The sequence below is a fragment of the Crocodylus porosus genome, unplaced genomic scaffold (assembly GCF_001723895.1).
Source record: "Crocodylus porosus isolate Cpor-Errol unplaced genomic scaffold, CroPor_comp1, whole genome shotgun sequence".
In the NCBI taxonomy this organism is placed as follows: Eukaryota; Metazoa; Chordata; order Crocodylia; family Crocodylidae; genus Crocodylus; species Crocodylus porosus.
In genome coordinates this window covers 189,380,858-189,403,422 of record NW_017728906.1, presented here as the reverse complement: position 1 = coordinate 189,403,422, position 22,565 = coordinate 189,380,858, and the positions used below count along the sequence as shown (strand labels likewise).

The 22,565-nt window shown below is 41.7% G+C and overlaps 1 protein-coding gene across 1 annotated transcript in view; it reads right to left on the bottom strand.

The window, feature by feature from the left end:
• RAB38 (RAB38, member RAS oncogene family) overlaps window positions 1-22,281 on the bottom strand; it is a 34,656-nt gene extending 12,375 nt beyond the window's left edge. Inside the window, exons 1-2 of the mRNA XM_019530370.1 lie at window positions 22,017-22,281; window positions 5,264-5,544 (exon numbers count right to left, since the gene is read on the bottom strand). Of these exons, the coding sequence (XP_019385915.1) occupies window positions 5,264-5,544; window positions 22,017-22,221 (486 nt within the window). The 5' untranslated portion in view covers window positions 22,222-22,281. The remainder of the gene's footprint in view (window positions 1-5,263; window positions 5,545-22,016) is intronic.
• Window positions 22,282-22,565: the final 284 nt, after the last annotated feature.

The window sequence follows — 22,565 nt, the reverse complement described above, 5'->3', positions numbered from 1 at the left end:
GGGGCCCTCTTGTAAGTGTTGTGTTCCACTTGAGTAACTACAGTATGTTACGGACATATACATGTTCTGATGAAATACAGGCAGGATTTTGATGAAACTTCTTTGCCTCCTTCCCTTCATGGGGAAAATGTAAAAATGGATTTTTTATTTTATTTTACAATGGAACAAAATTTGTTACAGAATGTTGGAATTTCCTACAGAGCATTAATTCCAGGTTTTGGGCCACCTCTAAATAATATTCCATTTCAAAAAACATGCCAGAGGACCACTGTGTGGTTCCAAGATGTGCACTGTAATCCAAGAGCAGATTTTGGCTCTCGTATGACATTTTCAGGAAGCAGGTTCTGCAGACACCTCACTAAAGAGTCACTATATAGCTGAAATGAAAACTGATTTGGCTTTAGCTCCCCCACCTGATATTTTTGCAACAGCCTATATAGCAAATCAAGCAACAGCAATAGCAAATTGTGTTGGGAACTTCCTTGAGCAACTTCAGAAGGTGATGTTGGCAGTTTCAAACAGAACATTTTGGGTTTAGTTAACAGAAGAACAGGTTAGATTTGATGTCTTGGACTCATTCTACTACATATCCAAAGCTATTCGTCTCTATGGAAATCTGCTTGTTCCACTGAGAACCTCCGTAGCTTGTGTAACGTTCTGTTGCATTAGCTAGTCAGAAGAAGTTAGGGTTTACATGCATTACACTACAGCTCTTTGTGCATAGATCTCAAAAGTGCCTCACAAAGGATGTCAGAACCGCAATCTCCATTTTACAGATGGAGAAACTGATGTGCTAAAAGGGACTTCTCCAAATTCACTAGCAGAATCAGTACCTGAACTCAGAACTGGTGAGCAGGGTGGAGCATCCACTGATTGGCACAAAAGGGGATGGGGAAAAAGAACCTGTTAACCCTCTTTTACAAATGTGGAAAGGATTCCTGGAGTGGTTGTTCAGTGTCTCACCTCACCAGACTATGCTCCCACTTCAGTGCTTTTTATTTCTTCAGTAGAAGGGGAATTTTGTGGCTGGGATAGTGGACTGTCTGTTCAACATCATCAGTTATACGGTACTCAGAAATTTGCTATTTATTTATTCACTATATTATTTTAGAAAATTTACTACGCTTCATCTCTCACATCTAACAGATACCTGAAGTATTTTAAGAGACTTAATGTGCTTGAGCTTCTCTGAGATCTATGGATGAAAGTTGCTATAGATAGGCAACATATTTTTCCTGAGCAACAGAGGATAAAATATTTTTTCCAGTATGAGCTGTAATGCCAGCAGCATATTATTCGGGGAATGGAGAAGGAATTAAACTATAATTAGAACAAAATAGTACATGCCAAAATGTTTACAAGCTGACAATATATTTCTCAACTCATTTCAGAGTTTAAAATATACATTGCTTTGCCTCACCTGGCTTGGTTTGGTGCAAAAGTGATATTTTGCTTTCATTACAAAATGCTATTAAGCCAAAAATCATTTATCTCATAGTGTAAAGTGTAAAGTGTAAAGGCAATCTGTTTGAAAGGACAGTGGTTGTGATGGGACTGTACGTGTGTTAAGCCATGGATGTGTGTGTGATGGGAAAGTACGGCTGGTTTTTCAGGCTGAGTTGGTCACGTGGTTGATTAAATTGTGTGTGGTAGGAAGGAGAACTACTGATTTAGATTATTACTCTTTTTAACTGTGGCCTTTTTTGATGATAGGATTACCTAGAACATGAGCAGTGCCTTTTAAATCTAATCAAATCTATACAAATAAAGTACTGGGAGATATGCACACAAAGAAAAACTAGGCCATCAAGTGCAGATATAGCAGCAAGTATAAGTGATGAATATTCCAAGCTGTGTTTTTGCATAGCAAGGTACTTTTTGTGGCTACATGTCAGAGCATATTCTCAAATCTTTACAGCGAGCAGAAAATTGAAATAAATATTTCCTTAAAAACAAAATATGAACTCAAACAGTCATAGGGAATGCATTCTGTGCCACAAATGTTTGGATTTTAAGATCATTAACTTAAGAAAAAATGTACCAGGAAATGATGCAACAGTGTCCAACTGTGTAATTCTCCAACAGCATCGTGTGAAAACTTCAAACAACTCACTGCCTAAAGTCTAATAGTGTATATATATAAAACCCAATTTTCTATAAAGTATCTATCCAGGAATAAAAGGAGGCATTTTTATAAATAATCACCTTTATTTTCCCAAAAGATACAAGTCTGAGGCAGTGAGATCTGAAAACCATAACAATGCTAAGCATGTTTCCAGAAAACCTCTGGAGAGCCAATTATACCAGGATCCCACAAAAAGAGTTATTACTTATTTGAACTGTTAAAATTGCTAGCTTCAGTCTGATGGTTTCTCAGTTGGTATTATTCTGCTTCAGAGAAGAGTTCCTATTCTCTGCAGAAAATATAGGATGCTTTTTTTGTTTGTTTGTTTCTCTTACACCTGAGTTCAATGATTTAATTTGCCTTAGGCTGAAAAATCCTGAAGTCTTGTTACAGTTAATAATTTAAAAACAATCTGTAATCACAGCTTCAAAAAAAAAATAAAATAAAAAAAAATAGCACTATGGATTTTAGTTCAAAACCTAGGTCAAGCTGCAAAGCAATTCTGGTCTCACATATATTAGGTACATACTAGTGTGACTGCTATTCTCAGGGGAATTGTTCCTAATTTGCAGTATTCGGAGGGCCTGAACATATACGCCATTACACATGTGAGAACCATTACTCTTATCAGTAGCCCCACTGGATTTAATTGGGTTACTTATGGCAGCAACTGTTCTCAGGATGAAGCCTTAAGGCAAATTAGTTGGGTCCATAAAGACAACTTGCAAAGTATATATGAAACACCTAAACCTGTCCTATTGGTGTGGAAATAGATTGGGAGGATATTTTTGGTATTTGTTTCCAGTCTTAGCTGAAAATTAGGAGTGGGGGAAACTCTGCAGAATAACAGATCTTTATTCTTTAGTGTACAGGTTCAAAGAGCGTGGAAGGTGATAGGCTTGTGTTTTCACAGCCATTACAGATTCACTGGCCACAGGACTCAAATATTTTCATACTGTCGTTCTTCCATACCTCTAAATGGTTGCACCTATTCCTTTGTGACAGCCTATTAGACATTTAAGAACCAAACAATAACAGAATTGATCTGGAGTCTTCCCTTATTTGAAATAAATCAAAATTGAATGCAATTTTAGTTTAAAGAAATGTGGGTACATTTTTCTCCCCCCATTTATCCCACTCTTACAGACTCCAACCAGAATAACTTCTCCACATAATCCTGGCAAAGTCTCTCTGCTACCCATAGACCTTCTGTGACCTGAAAGATGCATTCACCATGCACCTCTGTAGCTGAAGGCTGGCTTAAGAGGACAGACTTGGCTACTCTGGACAGACTGCCAACAGCTAGAGGCTCAGAGCTGGACTGAGGATGCCAGTTCATTTCCCACACAACACTGAGAGAAAGCAGTCCTAGAATAGATCTGAACACTTTTAACATATTTCACTCCACAGATCACACAACTGAGTTTGGCCCTAAACACCAAAAGCCAGGCTTAAAAATGTCCTTGGGCCCCTCTGTTAAAAGTGGTCTACTGAAAAAGCAGCCAAGTCAGGAACTGGTTCTATAACCTGGTTGTTAAGACAAGGACTCCCGAGTACTGAATACACAGATACTTTGATGAACATAAATTAACTGCTTGAGACTTTGATTGTACTGGGTACTACCTCTGCATGAATTTAATCCCTTTTAGTCATCCACCATGTGATGTGTTTTCTGATTGCAAAGAGAATTGTTTGAAATATCAGAAAAAAAGTTTTGATGACAAGATACAGAAAAGTGAAATGTATGTGTAGACATTCCAAGCATCCTTAATTTCATAACTGCCTTAGAGGAAGCAAATGTCTGGATTTAGCTTTTTAGGGTGTGGGGTATTTTTTACTCAATTTATAGTAACCTTAGAGGAAAAAAAAAGTACTCTTTAGAAGTTATTTAAATGATGTATAAATCACCATAAAATGCTTTGCTCATGTTGTAGTCAAGTCACCAACTTTTGCAGGGAAACAGAGAACCAACCCTAAGCTCATGGCTTGACAGGCTTGAAATAGTATAAGCCTGTGATATGTGCTAAATCATCATTTTTAAGTGAAATCAGTATTTCACACACTAGCATGGTCATATTAAGAGCCCCTTTTAAGAGGAATAAGAAATGCCTATATTTCCTGGAAACCCCAGTTCCAGCATGCTGAGCTTAATCAGATCTCCTTTGGAGTGAATTAACTTGAGCACCTTGCCATTTATTATGGATTACTAATTGTTAATACTACAGTAACATGGAGAATCACCAAAGGAAATGAGATTCCTCTCATAATAGGAGCTGTACGGAAACACAGTAAAGGATAGTTTTACCCCAAATGGCTTAGATTCTCAATAAAGATGAGAGAAAAAGGGTGAGTGATAAGAAATATAACAACCTGCCTTTCACAGATGAGGAATAGAGGGATCAAGGCAAGGGTTATCAAGAATGTTGCAAACACTGGGAGCTGATTTTGAAGACACACTTAGAAATCCAGTTTAGCTGTCTTTTGAAAATCCAGCCTTACAAGACTAGGTCAATGTCAGCCAGAAAATCTGTTCAAATTAGGAATTGGAAACTGGGAGAGTACAGGTCAGCACTTCAGCCCTGGACCTACCCAAGTATGAGGAGTCTCAGGAAAGAAAGATCTATGAGAAGGAGCGTCTCAGGATAGGCAGCTCAGAACGGCCAGAGCAGACCACCTTGTTGTTTTGTTTTTGTAAAGACATTATTCTGGTCCATAAAAAGGCTCCTGTGCACTATGGCCATACAAAATAAATATAGAGAGATGCTTTCTCTTTTTTTGTGGGTCCATGAAGATATGGTAGCACCTTTGATAAATGGTTTCTCCCCAAAGAGGACACTTGGTTACCTATCTTGCTCCTGCCGGCCACTTTAGAGAAACCTTCATTTCAGTGTTGTATATAACTTGCAAAGTAAGATTAAAAGACTCTAAAATAGGCCCCTAAAGGTTTTGGGGGGGGGGGGGTTGTTTGTTTGTTTTTTAAATGTACAAGTGCTTCAGTTCACCCTACATTAATTCAGCAGAGATAAGGCAAGGTACATATTTCAACTGAGCAAGCTATTTTAGAGCTAATTTCTCTGGAGCAGGGGAATGCTTTTCAAATATTCCCTTTATTTCAAATGAAAGAAACAGAAACATTACCTTAGCTGATGTTTCAAACCATCCCACAAACCCATTATCCTTGCAGAACTGATCCATCTTGATGCCGTTGTTTGTAAGAACATCTCTTCCCTGGTCGCATTTGTTTGCTAAGAGAACTGTTGACACAGGTTTGCCATTAGGGAGAATCAACTTAGAGTCCAAATCCTCTTTCCATTTTGTCACTGCTTCAAATGTTGCTGGTCTTGTAACATCAAAGACAATAAATGCACCCATGGCTTCTCTGTAATAGACCCTTGTCATGTTTCCAAACCTTTCCTGACCTGCGATGATAAGGTGGAAAAAACATGCTTGTAAAAATCATTTAAATCATCACTTCTGGGCTAAATCAGTATTTCACACACCAGTGGGTTTTCTATCAGAATATTACTTCAGCTAGGATTAACATTGTAAATGTGGTCATTGTGGAAAACTACAATGCATCTAAACAATAATAAATAGAGCAGTAGACCCATTAATGTGAAAATACTGGTTAATTTAGGAAACTGAGTTTGATAGGCCTAGTGTCCAAGGCAACTGTAATATCTTATTATGGTAACCTTCAGGTGGCAGAGCTGGACTCGATGATCTGCCAAGGTCTCTTCCAGCTCTAATACCTATGAAATCTATTAAACTTTATCAAACATGGTAGTGCCAGCACACTTCTGCATTAGTAGTTTCATAGTTTCTAGGGTCGGAAGGGACCTGAGCAGATTATCGAGTCTGACCCCCTGCCATGGTAGGAAAGAGTACTGGGGTCAGGCGACCCCAGCAAGGTGTACATCTAGCCAGTTCAGTCCAGTTAAGCCAGTCCAGTTAAGCCAGTGTATTTCTAGCCATATGAAAACACCAAGGATCTTAGTTTGTTTTACAGACATTCAGCCATGGAAAGAGTTCCTATTAAAATACCAAATATTCAAGGGAATGAGTCTGAGTGTAGGATGAGAGACAGTACAGATCTCCCTGTCTCTCTGCTCCTGAAAAGACAAGGTAAACTTTTGCATTGAGGACATTTCTGGACTTCGCTTTCAGAGCTGGAGAGAGAGTTCAGCACTCCAGACTAAAGGACTCCTATCCTTAACCTAGACCCCTGTCCCGACCCACACATTATTTCAACTCTTGGAAATGAGTCTAAGCAACCGCACTAGTGGTAGCCCATGGGATTCTGAGCATGCAGCTTATGTAGACAATATTGCAGATTGATGACGTGCATCTTTGGTTTAATATGCTAATGTTCTGTGCAACAAGGAGGAGGTCATTCACATGATACAGGAACTAAGAGTAGGCATCTCTCTTTTTGTAATTAATACCTTGAACTAACACTGCTCTCCATTGATAAAATAAAACTGGAACATATCATTTCTGGAGATACGCAAGGTCATCCTGAAGAGTCATTATGACCATTCTTCGTAACAGAGTCTTATGATCTCTCTGAGTGAGCTAATCAGATGAGAGGCTAAGTCATATGGCATTCAATAATGTCCTTGTGAGAGAGGGTGTTTTTTTTTCCCCCCCTCTGCTGTGAGGGATCTACAAACAACAGTTAACTTCTGACCAGTGTCCTAGGACAGATGTTAACCATATTTTTTTCCATGTATGTTGTATCTCTGTAATGTTTTACACTTTTCTTACACATCTCTCAAAGTGCTTGCCCTTATGAGAATCATTATATAAAATCTAGATAAATGTTAAAAGCATTAAACATAAAAGCATTATATAAAATCTAGATAATCTAAATACTATTTAGTTGGTGGTATCTTACAATGCTAATACAGATGGGGTGTTTGAAGCACATACCCATTAAGTGATGTTCTGAAGGTCACTGTCAAAGCTGCAAACCGGATTTCAAACTACAGCAGCCCCTTGCCTCTTTCCCTCCATGGATAAAAGCTTGGAGATTTCCTGCCTTATTTGTTCCCTGCTTGGAAGAGGTTGATCTAACTGCAGTTGTGGCCACCAGATGTTCCCTATTAGAAGAGCCCTAGTTGGCCTTGCTTTCCTTCATTCAGTAGCCAGAATAATTTAATGAGTGCACAGGCAGAAGTAACTTGCATCTTCCTTAACACAAAGGAAACAGGGGAGGTCTTATGCCTCCAATGCATAGTCCTTCCTAGATCTCTGTGGGGAACTCTATTCCAACTCCATCCACCCTCTTACTTTGGGCTGGGCTGGATATCTACATAAAAGCTAGAGTTGGTACAAGAATGAATGCTACATTTGATGAAGGATATCAAGATTCCAAATTTTTCCTTTCTTCTGAAATGAAAATTTTGACTTTTTCCATGAAGGAAATTCCCCCCCAAAAGTTTGTTCTGAGTGAAATCATTTGACTTTTTTTTTTTAATTGAAACATTTGAAAAAAAAACCTCAAAGCACCCAATTCAAAACAGAATGTTTCAATATTGTCCAAATTTTGCATTTTCGTTCAAAGCAAAATTCTTCACTGTCTACTCTGCTGGAATGTGATCCCATCAAATTTTCTCAGGTCTAATAAATAGCATGCCTCCAATCAGCTACTTTGCTGGTGCTGGGTTCTCTCCACTTCTCAGTCAAGGATGCACTGGAGACTGCTGTAGAGGCCCTAACATTAATAAATTATTTTTTACAAATGTACTTCGGAACATCTAGTTCCCCATGAAAAACCTAATAACAGTGATAGTTAGCTCAGCCAATGCCTTCTAAGTCAGTGACAAGAGGAACTTTTTCATCTTCTCTGCTACTCACCATCTCCCCAGTCCAGAGTCATAATGGAAGACTTGAAAGTATCCTGCAAGACTGAGGGGACCAGACCGGTTGACTTCTGAGGTCCTTACATTCTTTTATAAGGCCTGTTTGCTCAGTCCAGTCACTGACTGTATTTCAAAATGTTATTGAGATACTTTTAGTAAGTTTTGAGCTAAATTTGGAGCCTTCAATGTAGATAATCTCCCCAAAATACATTCTTGAGCAATGCAATTACAGCTGATAATAAGTATAACAATTCATTAATGCAGAGGCTCTTAAAGTATGCTCCATTTGCCACTGGGGGCCTATGAAGTACTGACACGTGACATGGCACTGCCTCTACAACTTGGTTTTGCAGATGCCCAAGCTCTTCGTTGCAGAGAAAAGGGGGGGGGGGGAGGGAGGTAGCAAACGGCCGGATGCAAAGCTGGCAGCAGCGGCACAGAGCCACCACAGCCACTCCACCGGGCTTCACAGGGCCCCCCAAGGGGCAAGGCCTGGACGGTAACCCTGATTCCCCCTCCCCACCCCCGCCTGGGGCGGCCCTGGCTGCTGCTGGCTCCAGGCAGCAGAACCAGCCTCCTGCAATCTGGCAGGCAGATCAGGGCCCCACACCACTGGGAGCAGTCCAGCACAGCCCCCACAGCCCTCCTGCCAGATGACAGCAGGCTGGTGCTGCCAGGACTGGCACTGGGTGCAGCCTATGCTGGGCAGATCAGTGCTGCCATTGGCTCCAGCAGGCAACACCAGCCTCCTGTCATGCAGCAGGCAGACTGGGGGCTTGCCCACACCCCCAGGAGGACTGTGGGGGGCTGTAGTGGACTGCTCCCAGGGGTGCAGGCCCCCAACCTGCCTGGCAGATAACAAGAAGCTGGTGCTGCTGGGGCCAGCTGGGTGCAGAATAGCCTATGGGCAAAACATTGAAACAGCAAAACAATTTCAATGAAAAGGAACAGTGCTTTTGAAATGAAACAACATTTGAAACAAAGCACTGTTCCATCGAAATGGAAGTCAAAGCAGAACAGGTGCTGTTTCATACAGCCCCATTGGGTAGTGCAAACAATCATTGTGCACTCAGCATTTCAAATGTGGTCTTGAACCTTAAATTCTTACTAGCTTCCTTTTGCATGTGTTTTGAAGGAGACCAGGATGTAATGCTTCATCCCAAACAACATCCCAATCAGAACATGGGATACATTTATTTGCTCTGCCCCATAATTCTTCAAGGATACCATGGTGGAATGACAGCTGCTATACTAATTACTTATTTAGTGCTAGGTTCAGATTGCTAATAGATATGCTGAATGGCTGCTTTCTCTGCAAATAATCGCAGTGAGATATAGGTACTAAAGTAAGATAATTACAGTATTAATATGTAAAAAAAACCCCAACCCTATCTGAATATGGCTTTACTATATAAATGACCTGTTGATCTCAATGGGGCTCATTCAGCATAATAGACAGGGGGTATCAAAAACTGACACCTATTATTACAGCCCACATAAGCTCCTTAGGATGCAGGTAGCTGAACCTATATCAGTGTATCTGACTGCTGTCAACATGATTAAAAATTACCCATGTAGCTGCTCCAGCTCAGAAATAAAATATCAACAGAAACATTTTGGGAGGAAAAAAAGCCTCTATCCTAAGATTTATGATGGTATTTCAGTTTCCTCTTACCTCTATCCATCATCCCATCAGGCAAGAGTCTATAGAACCAGACAGGCTTGTGCCCTGCCCTGAAGGCCAGCACTTTGACTCTATGAGCAGAGCAGAAATTAATCCAGAAGGGAGGGTTTCCCACAACAGATGGACCATCAGCTGTTCCCAAACACTTGAATATTACTAAAGCACTACAGCTGATCTCAACTGCCAGAGCAGATCACAGAGCCCTGCTTCCAGGGCACCTGTTCCATGCTTCGTGGGGAACAAGAACAAAGACAAATAGTGGAGGGCAGAGACTTTTTCACAGCCAACTAAAACCATTTCCATCTCACATGAACTTAACTGTATCCATATCCAAGTCCTTACCTTGCTGGGCACTGGGAAAGAAGGCCTACTGTAATTGCAAATCCATGCAATTTTGATTTTTGTTAAAAGAGAGAGAGATGGATAGTAAGAGTTATTTGCAAGCAGCTGAGGCTGCAGCTCATATTGTCTTATTGCTTCTTCTACCTGCCTCATGGACATGAGGAACAGGAGGGGCAGCAGAAACCCACAGTCCCAATGTCATTCATTGTCATTCTCTAAGATTAGCTTGACGCGAGAGGTTGAAACAATGCTAATGAAGCTGCGTAACCCCATCAAATTTAACCTTTAAATTGATACTCAAGTCAATGGTATCAAGGCCTGTTATAGAGCTAATAAAATCAGCGTGGGGAGCCTGACTTTTCATAATCTGTCCTAGGAGAACAGGGAGAACGGTGTCTTTCCCTTCTCTCCGGTAATGTGCCTGCCGCGGAAGTTTTCCTGTCAGGGCTTAGATAACCCCTAACAAAAAAAAATATGCTCAGCTCCAGCTGCTCACAGAACAATACATTTCCAAAACAAATATCCAAGTCTTTGCCCAGTCCCTTTCCCAGGTATGAACTCCTGCCTTTTGAGTCTGTACATATTTCCAATTCAGATTACTGCAGGAACGGCTCCTACTGGCTTCTCGGATCAACGAGTTCATATTCTCTGCAGGCTCCACTGGGGACCTGAAGAATAAAGTGGCCGTAAGACCTGATCCCCAATTCACTCCACTTCTGGTTTCCTTGAGGCTATTGGGTTAACTCTACCATAAAGACTTTTGTCTTGGTACTTTACTCAGCCTTCTGTATGTCTCTTTAGGCTGTTTCACCAGCATCTTCAAAATCCCCTCCCAGCCCTTTTTCCACACACTTTTTAGAGAAATGCAAAGCTCCTGACCTCTCCTAATTTCTATTCCTGTACAGAAAATCACAGCTGATCCTATCCTGCCCCCTGCTTCTCTTGCACTGGGAAAAATAAGGCTTTATGAACAGCCTCACTGCTGGAAGGCTTATACCTCCTCCCAGCCCTGGGATCTACAACTTCCATAATTTTTCTTCCCATGGATGAAACCAGGAATTGGGCTATGTTGTTTCCAGAGTCTGAATACAGTTTGTTACTACGGTCACCATAGCAAGGCCTTAACTGTCACTACCTGGAGATAGTCCACTGATAAGGCAAGTGGGAAAGGAAACCAAAGAACTTTATGACTCCAGAGATTAATGAGAACTTGAACTTAAAAAAAATGTAGCACTTGGCTCTTCAGAGAAATTAGCCACATGTGAAAGCAGCATAAACCACAAAGTGATTCATAGTTATTCCCTGTATTGCTCTGTGCTGGTTTACAGTGAAATACATCTGATGTAGCCAATTGAAATCTCCGGAATTGAGGGTACATATAGACTTTTCTTACTGTAATGTAAAGCAGACATACCAGATATAAATTTACACTAATATTCAATTCTGTAATGTGACATGACTGGAAGTAAAGCTGGAGCGCTATAAGCTAAATGAAGTAGAGGCTGCGGTGTAGCCATGCCCCAAACTGAAATAGCAGCATAGCCTAAATATGGGTTTTCCAGGAAGGCTTACATCCCACCAGAAGAGCTGACACTAACAGTGATTTCCTCCAGGTGAGGTGCAGGGCATATTAGTGGTTCTCTGTGGGAAACAATTAGACATGCAGTGGTAAAAGAAGAGGCTAGGGAATATTTAGAAAAGCTGGGTGTGTACGAGTCCATGCGGCCATATGCACCCAAGGGAACTGAGGGAGTTGGCTAATGTGATTGCAGAGCCACTGGTCATTATCTTTAAAAATTCATGGTGGTCAGGATAGGTCCTGGACAATTGGAAAAGGGCAAATCTGGTGTCCATCTTTAAAGAAAGGGAAGAAGGAGGATCCCAGAAGTACAGATAGGTCACCCCCACCTCAGCCACTGGAAAAAATCATCAAGCAGGTCCTCAAGGAATCCATTTCTTAGTGGCTGGAGGAGAAGAAGGTGATTAGCAACAGTCAGCATGGATTCACCAAAGATAAGGCAAGTGTGGCCAACCTGATTGCCTTCTATGATGAGATAACCGGCACCATGGATGTTGGGAGAGCAGTGGACATGATATACATTGACTTTAGCAAGGCTTTTGATATGGTCTTCCACAACATTCATGCAAGCAAGCTAAGAAAGAATCAATTGAATGAAATAGATAGAAAACTAGCTGGCTCATTGGGATCAAAGGGTACTAAGCAATGGCTTCATGTGTAGCTGGCAGCTGGCATCAAGTGGAACATCCCGAGGTTGGTCCTGGGACTGGTTTTGTTTGACATCTTCATCCAGAAATTGGGATGAAGGGCACTCTCAGCAAGTTTGGAGATGACACCAAGCTCTGGGGAGTAGTAGATATGCTGGAGGGTAGGGCTAGGATTCAGAAGAGGCCTTAACAAATTGGAGGATTGAACCGAAAGAAATCTTGTGAGGTTCAATAAGGAAACATGCAAAAATCCTGCATTTAGGACAAAATAATCCTGTGTATCTGTACAGGCTGGGGACTGACTGACTAAATAGCAGCTCTACAGAAAAGGACTTAAGGATTACAGTGGACACTAAGCGGAATATAAGCCAACAGTGTGGGCCTATTGTGAAGAAGGCTAACAGCATACTGGGTTGCATTAGTAGAAGAGTTGCCAGCAGATAAAGGAAAGTAATTATTTCCCTCCATTTGGCACTGGTGAGGCCACACCTAGAGTACTGTATCCAGTTTTGGGCCTCCCCACTACAAAAGTATGTGGACAAATTGGAGAGAGTCCAGCAAAGGGCAACAAAAATGGCTCAGGGGCTGGGGCACAAGACTTCTGAGGAGAGGCTGAGGGAACTGGGCTCATTTCATTTGGAGAATGAAGACTGAGAGGGGATTTAATAGCAGCCTTCAACTACCTGAAGTGGGGTTCAAAGAGGATGGAGCTGGACTGTTCTCAGTGGCGGCAGATGACAAAGCAAGGAGCAATGGTCTCAAGTTGCATCAAGGGAAGTTTTGGTTAGATATTAAGAAAATATTTCTCATTAGAAGAGTAGTAAACTCTGGAACTTGGTAGCCGAAGAGGTGGTAGAATTTGCATTCCTAGAGGTTTTTAAGACCAGGCTAGACAAAGTCTTGGCTGGAATGATCTAGTTGGAAATGGTCCTACTTTGAGCCAGAAGTTAGACTAGATTGGCTCCTGAGGTCCCACCCGACCCTCATTCTTTTTATGATTCTGTAATTCTAAGATGTCTCTATTCTGCCGATTTTTTTACATTTCAATCTGCAAGATCCTTGAGCCAAGAATTCCCATGAATTGTAAATTTGTTTAACTTGTGTATTGCTTTAAAACTGAGGCAAGGTATTTACCACAGATTCAGACTCTTGTGAACAAACCCTGCCCCCTACACTCAGTAGATATCTTCAGGCTGAGTTGAGTAATAAGCTGCTCACTACCGCTGGAATTTTCTTTCAATGCATTGCCTCTACAGTGAGTCGGACAATGGAGAGATCAGAGCTGAGTCGATGAAAGGTAGCATTAAAGACACATTTCTTATCAAAGAGACAGTTTGGGAGGATGTGTTCCCAATTTGGACTGAGAGGACTTCTAGGGGAGTGTGTGCCCTCATCAGGGAGCAAAAGGATCAGGAGTCTTGTAAAGATTGGTATATTAACACCGAATTTTTTTTTGGTGTCACAGCAGGAGGCATCCTGAGTGGGGTCCTCTAATCAACCTAACATGTGCATCTAAAACATGTTTCTCACTTTGCCCACAGTGCTAAACTGGATGACAGGCATTTGTTCCCAGTAGTAACTGAATTAAGTGTGCATAAATGTGTGTTAGGATTCCCTGGTTAAATCATCATGTCATTGGTAAGCATGACCCCTACCCTGGACAGTCTTGCAAGGAGTCTGTTAGCCAACGATGTGTAGACTACCCGCAACAAGCAGATCTTGCTTCATTTCTATTGATAAGCTAAAAACCAACCAACAATGATTTTGGAGAGGATAATGTTCAAAATTAACACTCAAATCACAAGGGAACTGAATTCCTGCTCTTTCCTTCAAAACCACCCCTACTCAACCCCTCCTCTTTTACTTGTGCCATCCTCCATCATCTTCATCCTTTCTTTGTCTCACTTCTGGGATGTCACTATGTTACTTTTCCCCTACATAATGGTTATAAAATCCAGCCTTTCTATCCCCATGGCCAAATACTCTTTCAGAGCTGCTTCCTTTCATTTGGATGACAGAAACTTTCTATTTTTATTCCCTTCTGATTCTTTTAAAATGTCATTGTTAAGATCATTTTCCATGTCTGCCACTCTGATCACCTCACTCACAACTTTGAACCCATCCCCTGGCTCCATCACATTAAAGTGTATTTTTTTTCCTTCCCTTCAGGGCTGGATATAAATGTGTTCCTCTCAGCTGGTCCCATCTTACCAATTGCATTGCCCCCTCATCTTTTCTGCTCCATCAATAAAGCCAGACTTAACCATACATTTGCAGAAATTCCCCATAGAGATGTAAGGTAGGGCAGGGTGGCCTCTTAGAGACTAACTGGTTCAGAGAGGAATGTCACCTATGAAAGCTCATGCCTCTCTGATCAAGTTAGTCTCTAAGGGAGCCCATACATGAGCATCAAGGCTGCTCCAATGAGCCGTAATTAATCAAGTCAGCTGGAGCATGGTAATGACCGTGGTCCAGCAGACTCCAGCGTCTCGTGTATCAGTTTCCCAGCACTTCAAAATGGCAGCAGAGGTGCTTTAAATAATGCACATTTGGTGAGCTTTAGTTAAAGCACTCCCATCATCATTTTTAAACACAAGGACACCAACATATGAAATGCTCTGGGTGCTTTAATTAGACTGGCTCTTGGAACTGCTTTAAGTAAAGTCCCCCTCCCCCAGTAGGTGTATAAATGCCCTAAGGGGCCACTCAGCCTGCTTTTCTGTCTGACTTCAGAAATATGAGAATAACCACCTCTACTAACCTACTTCTACCAGGTTTGTGCTGAAGTTTTTTTTTATAGTTTCAGTGTGAAAAGTCCAGCTGTTTTGATATTGAGATTTGGGAATAATAATGTTATAAGTAAATTTCTAAAAAAGATTTTCATGAGAAACTTCAATGCTCATTTTTGGTGTTCTTTCAGCCTGGGAAATGTCTCTCATACATACATAGTTAAGGGAAAGTGAAGTTATAGTGTACAGGATTTGGGTATTATCCCTTTAAATACTCTTTAAGCCCTTTAATGGTGCTGTCTCTGAGTTCAGGAATTGGATACTATCCAGTGCCTACAAACTACAATGCTAGACGTTCAGACCTTTTGGAAGTCCCTTTGAAAATCTATTTTAATGAGCAATTCAACAGAAAGTCAGTAGATCATTTTAAAGGGACACCCACTGGATTTGTAAGGCTGAATTCTCTGTCCCTGTCATCTTGTGAGACATAAGGGTCCCACTGACCAAAGACACTGTTCCTTTTCAAATAAAATGACTGACAATTAAATGAAGTAGGAATCCCTAATTGGAGCTACCTGAAACAGGACTCCCTTTCTTGCCCAGATTCTCTTATAAGACATGGGTGGGTACAGGTTCCTTCCTGCTCCTTCCACTTCCAAGTAAGTTTTAAAACAGTAATCCAGGTCCAAGACAAGGCCACAGCCATCCACCTACCAAGCAAAAGCTACAAAGATTACATTGATGGGTAGGCATCCAGGCATCCAATTCATGTATAGCAATAAACTCTGGAGCACTTTGAGCTGGAGCACACTGCTCCCAGTGCAGTGTATACATGTGGACCCAGGACACCAGCACTTAGAGCTGGGACAAGCTAGCCTGGGCAGTTACCAGGCTTGGGGGGTCAGCCTCAGGCTCTGGGTGGCAGTGTTGTGGGGCAGAGGGGCTGGTTGGGGCATGAGAGTGCTGAGCATGCATAGCTGTGTGGCTAGGTAGCAGGCAGGAACCTGGCCCTCAGCCCAGTTACTGTGCACATGTGCATTTCAGCATAGTAAATGACTCCACCAGAAGATAGCAGTGTTGGGGGCTAATTAGTTTACCATGCCCTAATACCAGTGCACGTGTAGACTCTGACACTTTACTGCGGAGCTATTTAGTCTGTTCTACAGTAAAGTGCATGTGTAGATACACCCACTGAGTACGTTTTCATAGGGAGCTTGTTTTTTATATTCTATATCAAAACTGATTCCCTGGTTATAGGCCAGAATCTATGCCATTAAAGTCAGTGGGAGTTTGGCTTCAGGGCTGGGTGCCATTGGCCTGCAATTAATTTGATATCTGCTGCAGTCTGGGGCTTAAGCAGCTCAGAAAGCAAGTTGCACAAGCCGCAAGATGGATCAGACCACAGATCACACTTCAAATAGTAGTCCATGTAACTCGTGAAATAAAAAGCACCACATTTAGGGACACAGAAGGCATATCTGCACATGGCCATACAGCAACTTTGCTATGATGCCATGCTTTTGTACGTCCTTTTGGGAATACTAAAGCATGGGCCATTATCTTTGAAAACTCATGGTGATCAGGAGAGGTCCCAGATGATCGGAAAAGGGCAAATAGTACCCATATTTAAGAAAGGGAAAAAGGAGGATCCAGGGAACTACAGACCAGTCAGCCTCACTTCAGCCCCACAAAAATCATGAAGTAGATCCTCAAGAAATCCATTTCTTAGCACCTGGAGGAGGAGAAGGTGAATAGGAGCAGTCAGCATGGATTCACCAAGGGCAAGTCATGCCTGATCAACCTGATTGCCTCTATGATAAGATGACTGGCTCTGTGCAAGTGGGGAGACTGGTGGATGTGGTGCACCTTGATTTTAGCAAGGCTTTTAATACGGTCTCTCACAATATTCTTGCAGGCAAGGTAAGGAAGTATGGGCTGAATGAATGGACAGTAAGGTGAATACAAAATTGGCTGCAGCATTGGGCTCATAGAGTAGTAATAACTGGCTTGATGTCTAGTTGGCAGCTGGTATCAAATGGAGTGCCCAGGGGTCAGCCCTGGGGCCATTTTGTTCAATGTCTTCATCAGTGACCTGGAAAATGGCAAAGAGTGTACCATCAGCAATTTTGCAGATGACACCAAGCTGTGGGGAGTAGTAGATACACAGGAGGGTATTGCTAGGATTCATAGTGACCTAGACAGATTGGAGGATTGGACCAAAAGAAATATTATGAGGTTCAACAAGGACAAATGCAAAGCCCTGCACTGAGGATGGAACAATCCCATGTACCAGGACAGGCTTGGGGCTGACTGGCTGGGCAGCAGCTCTGCAGGAAAGGACCTGGGGGTTACTGGTCAATAAGCTGACTATGAGTCAACAGCATGCCCTTCTTGCCAGGAAGGTTAAGGGCATCTGGAGCTGTGTTGATGGGTGCCAGTAGGTCGGCAAGGAAAGTGATTATTCTCTTCTATTCAGCAGGGGTAAGGCCACATCTGGAGTACTGTGTTCAGTTTTAGGCACCCCACTACAGAGAGGTTGTGGACAAATTGGAGAGAGTCCAGCGGAGGGTAATGAAAATGGTTAGAGGGCTGAGACACAAGACTTCTGAGGAGAGGCTGAGGGACCTGGGCTTATTTAGTCTAGAGAAGAGGAGACTGAGGAGGGAATTAACAGCAGCCTTCAACACCCTGAAGTGAGGTTTGAAAGAGGATGGAGCTAGACTGTTCTTAGTGCTGGCAGATGACAGAACAAGGAGCAATGGTCTCAAGTTGCAGCAAGGGAAGTTAGGTTAGATATTAGGAAAAAACCTTCTCATGAGGAGAGTAGTAAAACACTGGAACAGGTTACCCAGAGAGGTGGTGAAATCTCCATCCTTGGAGGTTTTCAAGACCGAGCTAAACAAAGCTTTAGCTGGGATGATCTTGTTGCAGCTGGTCCTGCTTTGAGCAGGGGGTTGGACTACATGACCTCCTGAGGTCCCTTCTAACCCTAATTTTCTCTGATTCTATGCTTCTATGGCACAGTAACTGCCCATACTGCACCATGCACATGGCATGTGGTTAGATTTTTCCGCTATGTTGCCAGAGCAGCATGCTAAAACGGGGGAGCACGCCACTACAGCAATGTAGCTGCCGATCATATGTATATCTATGTAATCATTACACTGCTGTAGTGCACTTTACAGCAACATAGCACGTTCCTACATTGCCATAGGGCAACACGTAGACACGCTCACGACATCTTATTTATGACCATAGAGCAGTAATTTCAAGAGAACTTACCTAAGAAATCACCATTACTATCTTATTAGTAGGTATGAACCGCTCCTGGCATGATCTAGAGATGATGTAATGTAACACATTAATGAACAGCTTGGTTACTTCTCATAGAGCATAATGCTCTTATATTTTTTGTGGCTTTTTAACTGTTTGATTATATCTGTGCTGAATATGAAATGACAGAGATGGAAAAATAAAGCCACTCTTTCACAATTTATGGAGTGTTGCTGTCTTCAGTCTAAACTATAAACATGGGTGGAACATAAGATGAGATCAACATTGGACATACCTATCTGAGAAAGTAATAATTCAATTGATATGGGCTCAGTGGGAAGGAGAATCCTGGGAAGCAACAGCACTGAAAGAGGCCTTCTTGACAGTGGGGAGAGAATTACATATGCATTTGCACGGTAAGATGTGTCAGCTTCAAAAGCAGTCCTGAGTTTCATTTGCAAAATGCCATCCTACTTTAGATAATAGTATTTGTCTGTAAGACTGTGCTTCAAACTCCATTCTAGCGTCTTAAAGATTTCAGCACCACCTTCCAAAAATATATTGAGAAACTGGAGTTTAGTCAGGGAAGACCAGGTAAAAAGATAAGGGACTGTTGAGGCTGATTCATGAGACAGATTAAAAGAGCAAAACTTGTATACTGTGGCTAATCAACAACCAGGGGAGGATTTGATAACAGTCTGCAAACACCTGAACATTATGAATGCCAAATAGGGAGAGGACTAATTCAGGGAGATAGACTGAAACACAACAGAAGTGATGGGATGAAGTGAAGACAAGACAATTTAGAGCTGTGTCGCTGAAAGAAGGTTCTCATTTCTAGGGTGGTGGAACAGCCACCAAAGGGAAGTGGGGGAAGCCCAGTTGTTTGGACATTTTAGCACTTGCCAGCATGGTTTCATCTGTGCTCCAGTATAAAAAGGTCATGGGAAGTTTGAGCCCACGATGCCTGCATCACATTCATAACTTTGGGAGCTTGTAAAAGAACATCCAATTTAATTTTGCAGACATCGGATGAAGGAGAATCTCATTTACCCAACAGGAAGGGGGCTTCCCCCCCGCCTCCAGTTTTCATTGTCTTTGACTACTGCATTAAAAAGCACTAAAATATACTTGAGAAAATCAACTTTTAAAGGCAGCACATGGTACTGGATGTTTTCTCTCCTCGTTTTACTTCCCTGAGTCTATATAGCCTGCAAGGATTTGGGGCCACCCATACCTGGAGAGTATAAATCTCACCAGACTCAGTTCAATCCCAGTGGGTTGAATTGCCAGTAGTACTGCATCTCTGAAATTTCCTGGGGTGTGATGATAATAGAAGCTGTTTGATGCTCAGCACTTATTACCATCAAGCCCCATATTAATTTGACTTCTAGGCTAAGAATGGGCCACTCCACAAGCAATACCCCAGGGAAGCAGACAATTGAACTACTCATGGGAATAAATACTATGCTGTGCAGAAAGTTCAGTGGCAATATAAGCAGGGGGACATAGAAGAGCTCAGTGAAAAAAACCCTGCAGAATCTGTCCTTAATTCTAAACCAAACCTAGTATCTGCTTTATAGGACAAAAGGGCAGCACTTGATCTGCAAATTTGCATTATCTTATACAGATATTTTTCCAAAGGAGATTAACTGCACATCCATGAGCACTCTGGAAATTTACTTCTCTCTTATATTTTCATTTTTGTATTTTACTAGCTGTGCTACACAAGTGGTCACAGGCAGGATGAAAGGAAAATAAAACACATTTTCCACGTATCCCCAATCAAATTTATTTCCCTCTCATTTTCAAGCGGCTTGTTTTTCACACCAGGCAGATGCTTTATTCCTGATGGCTTTTAATTGAGCATCATGCTGATTTGACTTTTTAGCTGCTTACAGAACTTATTTTCTATTTATATCAATCAAGGACTAAAAGTATTTAGACACCAGATGCTACAATTCAGATGGCACCTTCTGTTATTACTGACCACTGTCTTGACCCTCCTCGAGATGTTTCAAATTTAGCAATCAGTCTGAAATTAGAAACCCACTTGATGAATGCACACAAACACAGCACTGTAATTCTCTCTGTCATGTGTGATATCATGGGGACTGCTCTAGCCAGTGAGTACTACAACTCAGTGTAATTACTTTCATTCTGCTGCCTTACCGAAAGCTACATCATATGATCTGCCAGCACATGATTAGTAGTTTAATACAGTCTCTGGAACAAGGCATGCAAAAAATGTTTTGAAACACCTAGTAGAAATACTGTATCTGTGTAAAGGATTTAAATACTGCTATTGTAGCGAATTCAGGGGCTTGTGTTGTTCAGTCTCTTACAAATCTTGATTTTTAAGTTTTTTATTGTTGCAGTTGCAAGCAACTGACAGTTTTTTCATCCCAGCCATTTCAACTTGTGGTAAGGACCACTGGACCTCACCATATGTGCAGCATCATAAAACCAAAAAGACAATATCGATTGATACAGATATGCAGGGTTCTGCAATTTCACATGAACCAGTCTGGTGTTTGTTGCATAACTCTTGGCAGTTCAGTGCCAAATTCAGAGCTCAGGTCTGAGCTAGCTTGTCTGTCCATGCCAAACACACAAGTAAATACAATCTTCTTACTCCAAAAGAATGCTAAGAATTTTCTTATTTCACTGGCCTCAACGCGTGTAATTCTAGTGTAAGGCACTAATTCTACGATATAGGTCACAGGTTAGCACACTAGATGAGAGTGGATAAATATTTCTCTTCAGTTTCTTACTCACAAAGTTAACTTAATTCATTTGGATTAAGAGACCTTCATTTCAGCTGTAAAGGTTTTGAATGATGATGGTGTTCAGGCTCCTTTCTTAAATACACTAAATGAAAAATTGTTATTGTCCGCATGCTAGATATGCTGTTGAGAAACTTTTATATTTTGTGCAGTGAAGCCAGCTAATTAATAGTTACAAAGGGAGCCTGTGAGAATGAAAACTTCTCATTTTAATTAGAAGCAAATATAGGACAATGCACATTTTCCCCTTCAAAGTATCTGCTTTAGCAATGTGGGATTATTATATATTTCTTAAATTACACAAGCATGACAGAAGGATATTTTTTGGTCTTTTTTTCCTGATGCAGAGTAATTCACCATGTTTTACTTTATATTACAGTAGTTGTCTAGGAAAGTAAACACATATTTAACAAATGGGCATATTCCTTAACCAGAAATATATATTTTTTAAAATAAGGTGTGAGACAATCCAACATTTAGTTATATGGTGTTAAAAAAAAATGTTAAAAAGGGAGAAATGAAGTTTGCCAGAATAATCTAACAATAGCTTTTCCTCTAGGTATTGAATGTAGCAGGTCTACTCAGCATTTTTCTTCAGAAAATGAGGATGGTAATTCCTTTCTCCAACCAGAAAAAAGCAATTATACACACCCTGTTAGGGTTGGAAGGCAAGGAAAACATTTAAAATGCGAGGAAAAAAATCAAGTTATAAAGGAGACTGTTAATATGTTTGTGTCATCGTGTGAGGGGATATGGGTGGGGAAAACGTGGGAGACACCAGAGAGAAGAGCTGTCTGGGGTGGTCCCTTGACTGGACTCTGAAGTTTGGGGCTTTTTCAGTGTTCTCACTAAGCCCGTCCCCCATTGCTTTTTAAGAAATTCCTAGTTGCAGTTTGGGGCTATTATTGTGTGCTGTCACTACACAGAAAGCTGTGGGCCCAAGGAATTCAGTCTTCTCCTATCATTTCCCTTCTCCTCTGTACTCACCAGCAATATCCCAGAGCTGCAGCCGTACAACAGTCTCTGAATCCCAGTTGAGCACCTTCAAGGCGAAGTCCACTCCAATGGTGGCCCTGTAGTGGGGGGAGAAATTCTGGTGGACATAGCGCTTGATGATGCTGGTTTTACCCACTCCCAGGTCCCCAATTACTAGGAGTTTGTAGAGATGCTCCTTCTGAGTAGATTTCTGCATCTTCCCTGCTGCTGTTCCCAGTGAACTGATCGCATGCTCTGCCCGTGGACTCCTGCCAGGCTGAGGGGGAGAGAGGGACTGAAAAACTAGGGAGGGAAGACAGAAAGGAGGTGGAGGCTTCCCACCCCTAGCACAAAAGCAGGAACACCCAAGCCCAGCAGCCAGCCCAGCTGGAAGATGAGACAATAGTGAAAGAGAGGTTTGGGGTTTTTTTTTCTGAAGTATCTCCCAAAAGTTTTTTTTCCTCCAAAGTTCAGTGTGATGTTATGTCTGAAGGATCAGCGATACCACAGGGGCTGAAGGCTATGAACGGCAGCCCTGCCCATGTTTCACTCCCAGCTGGA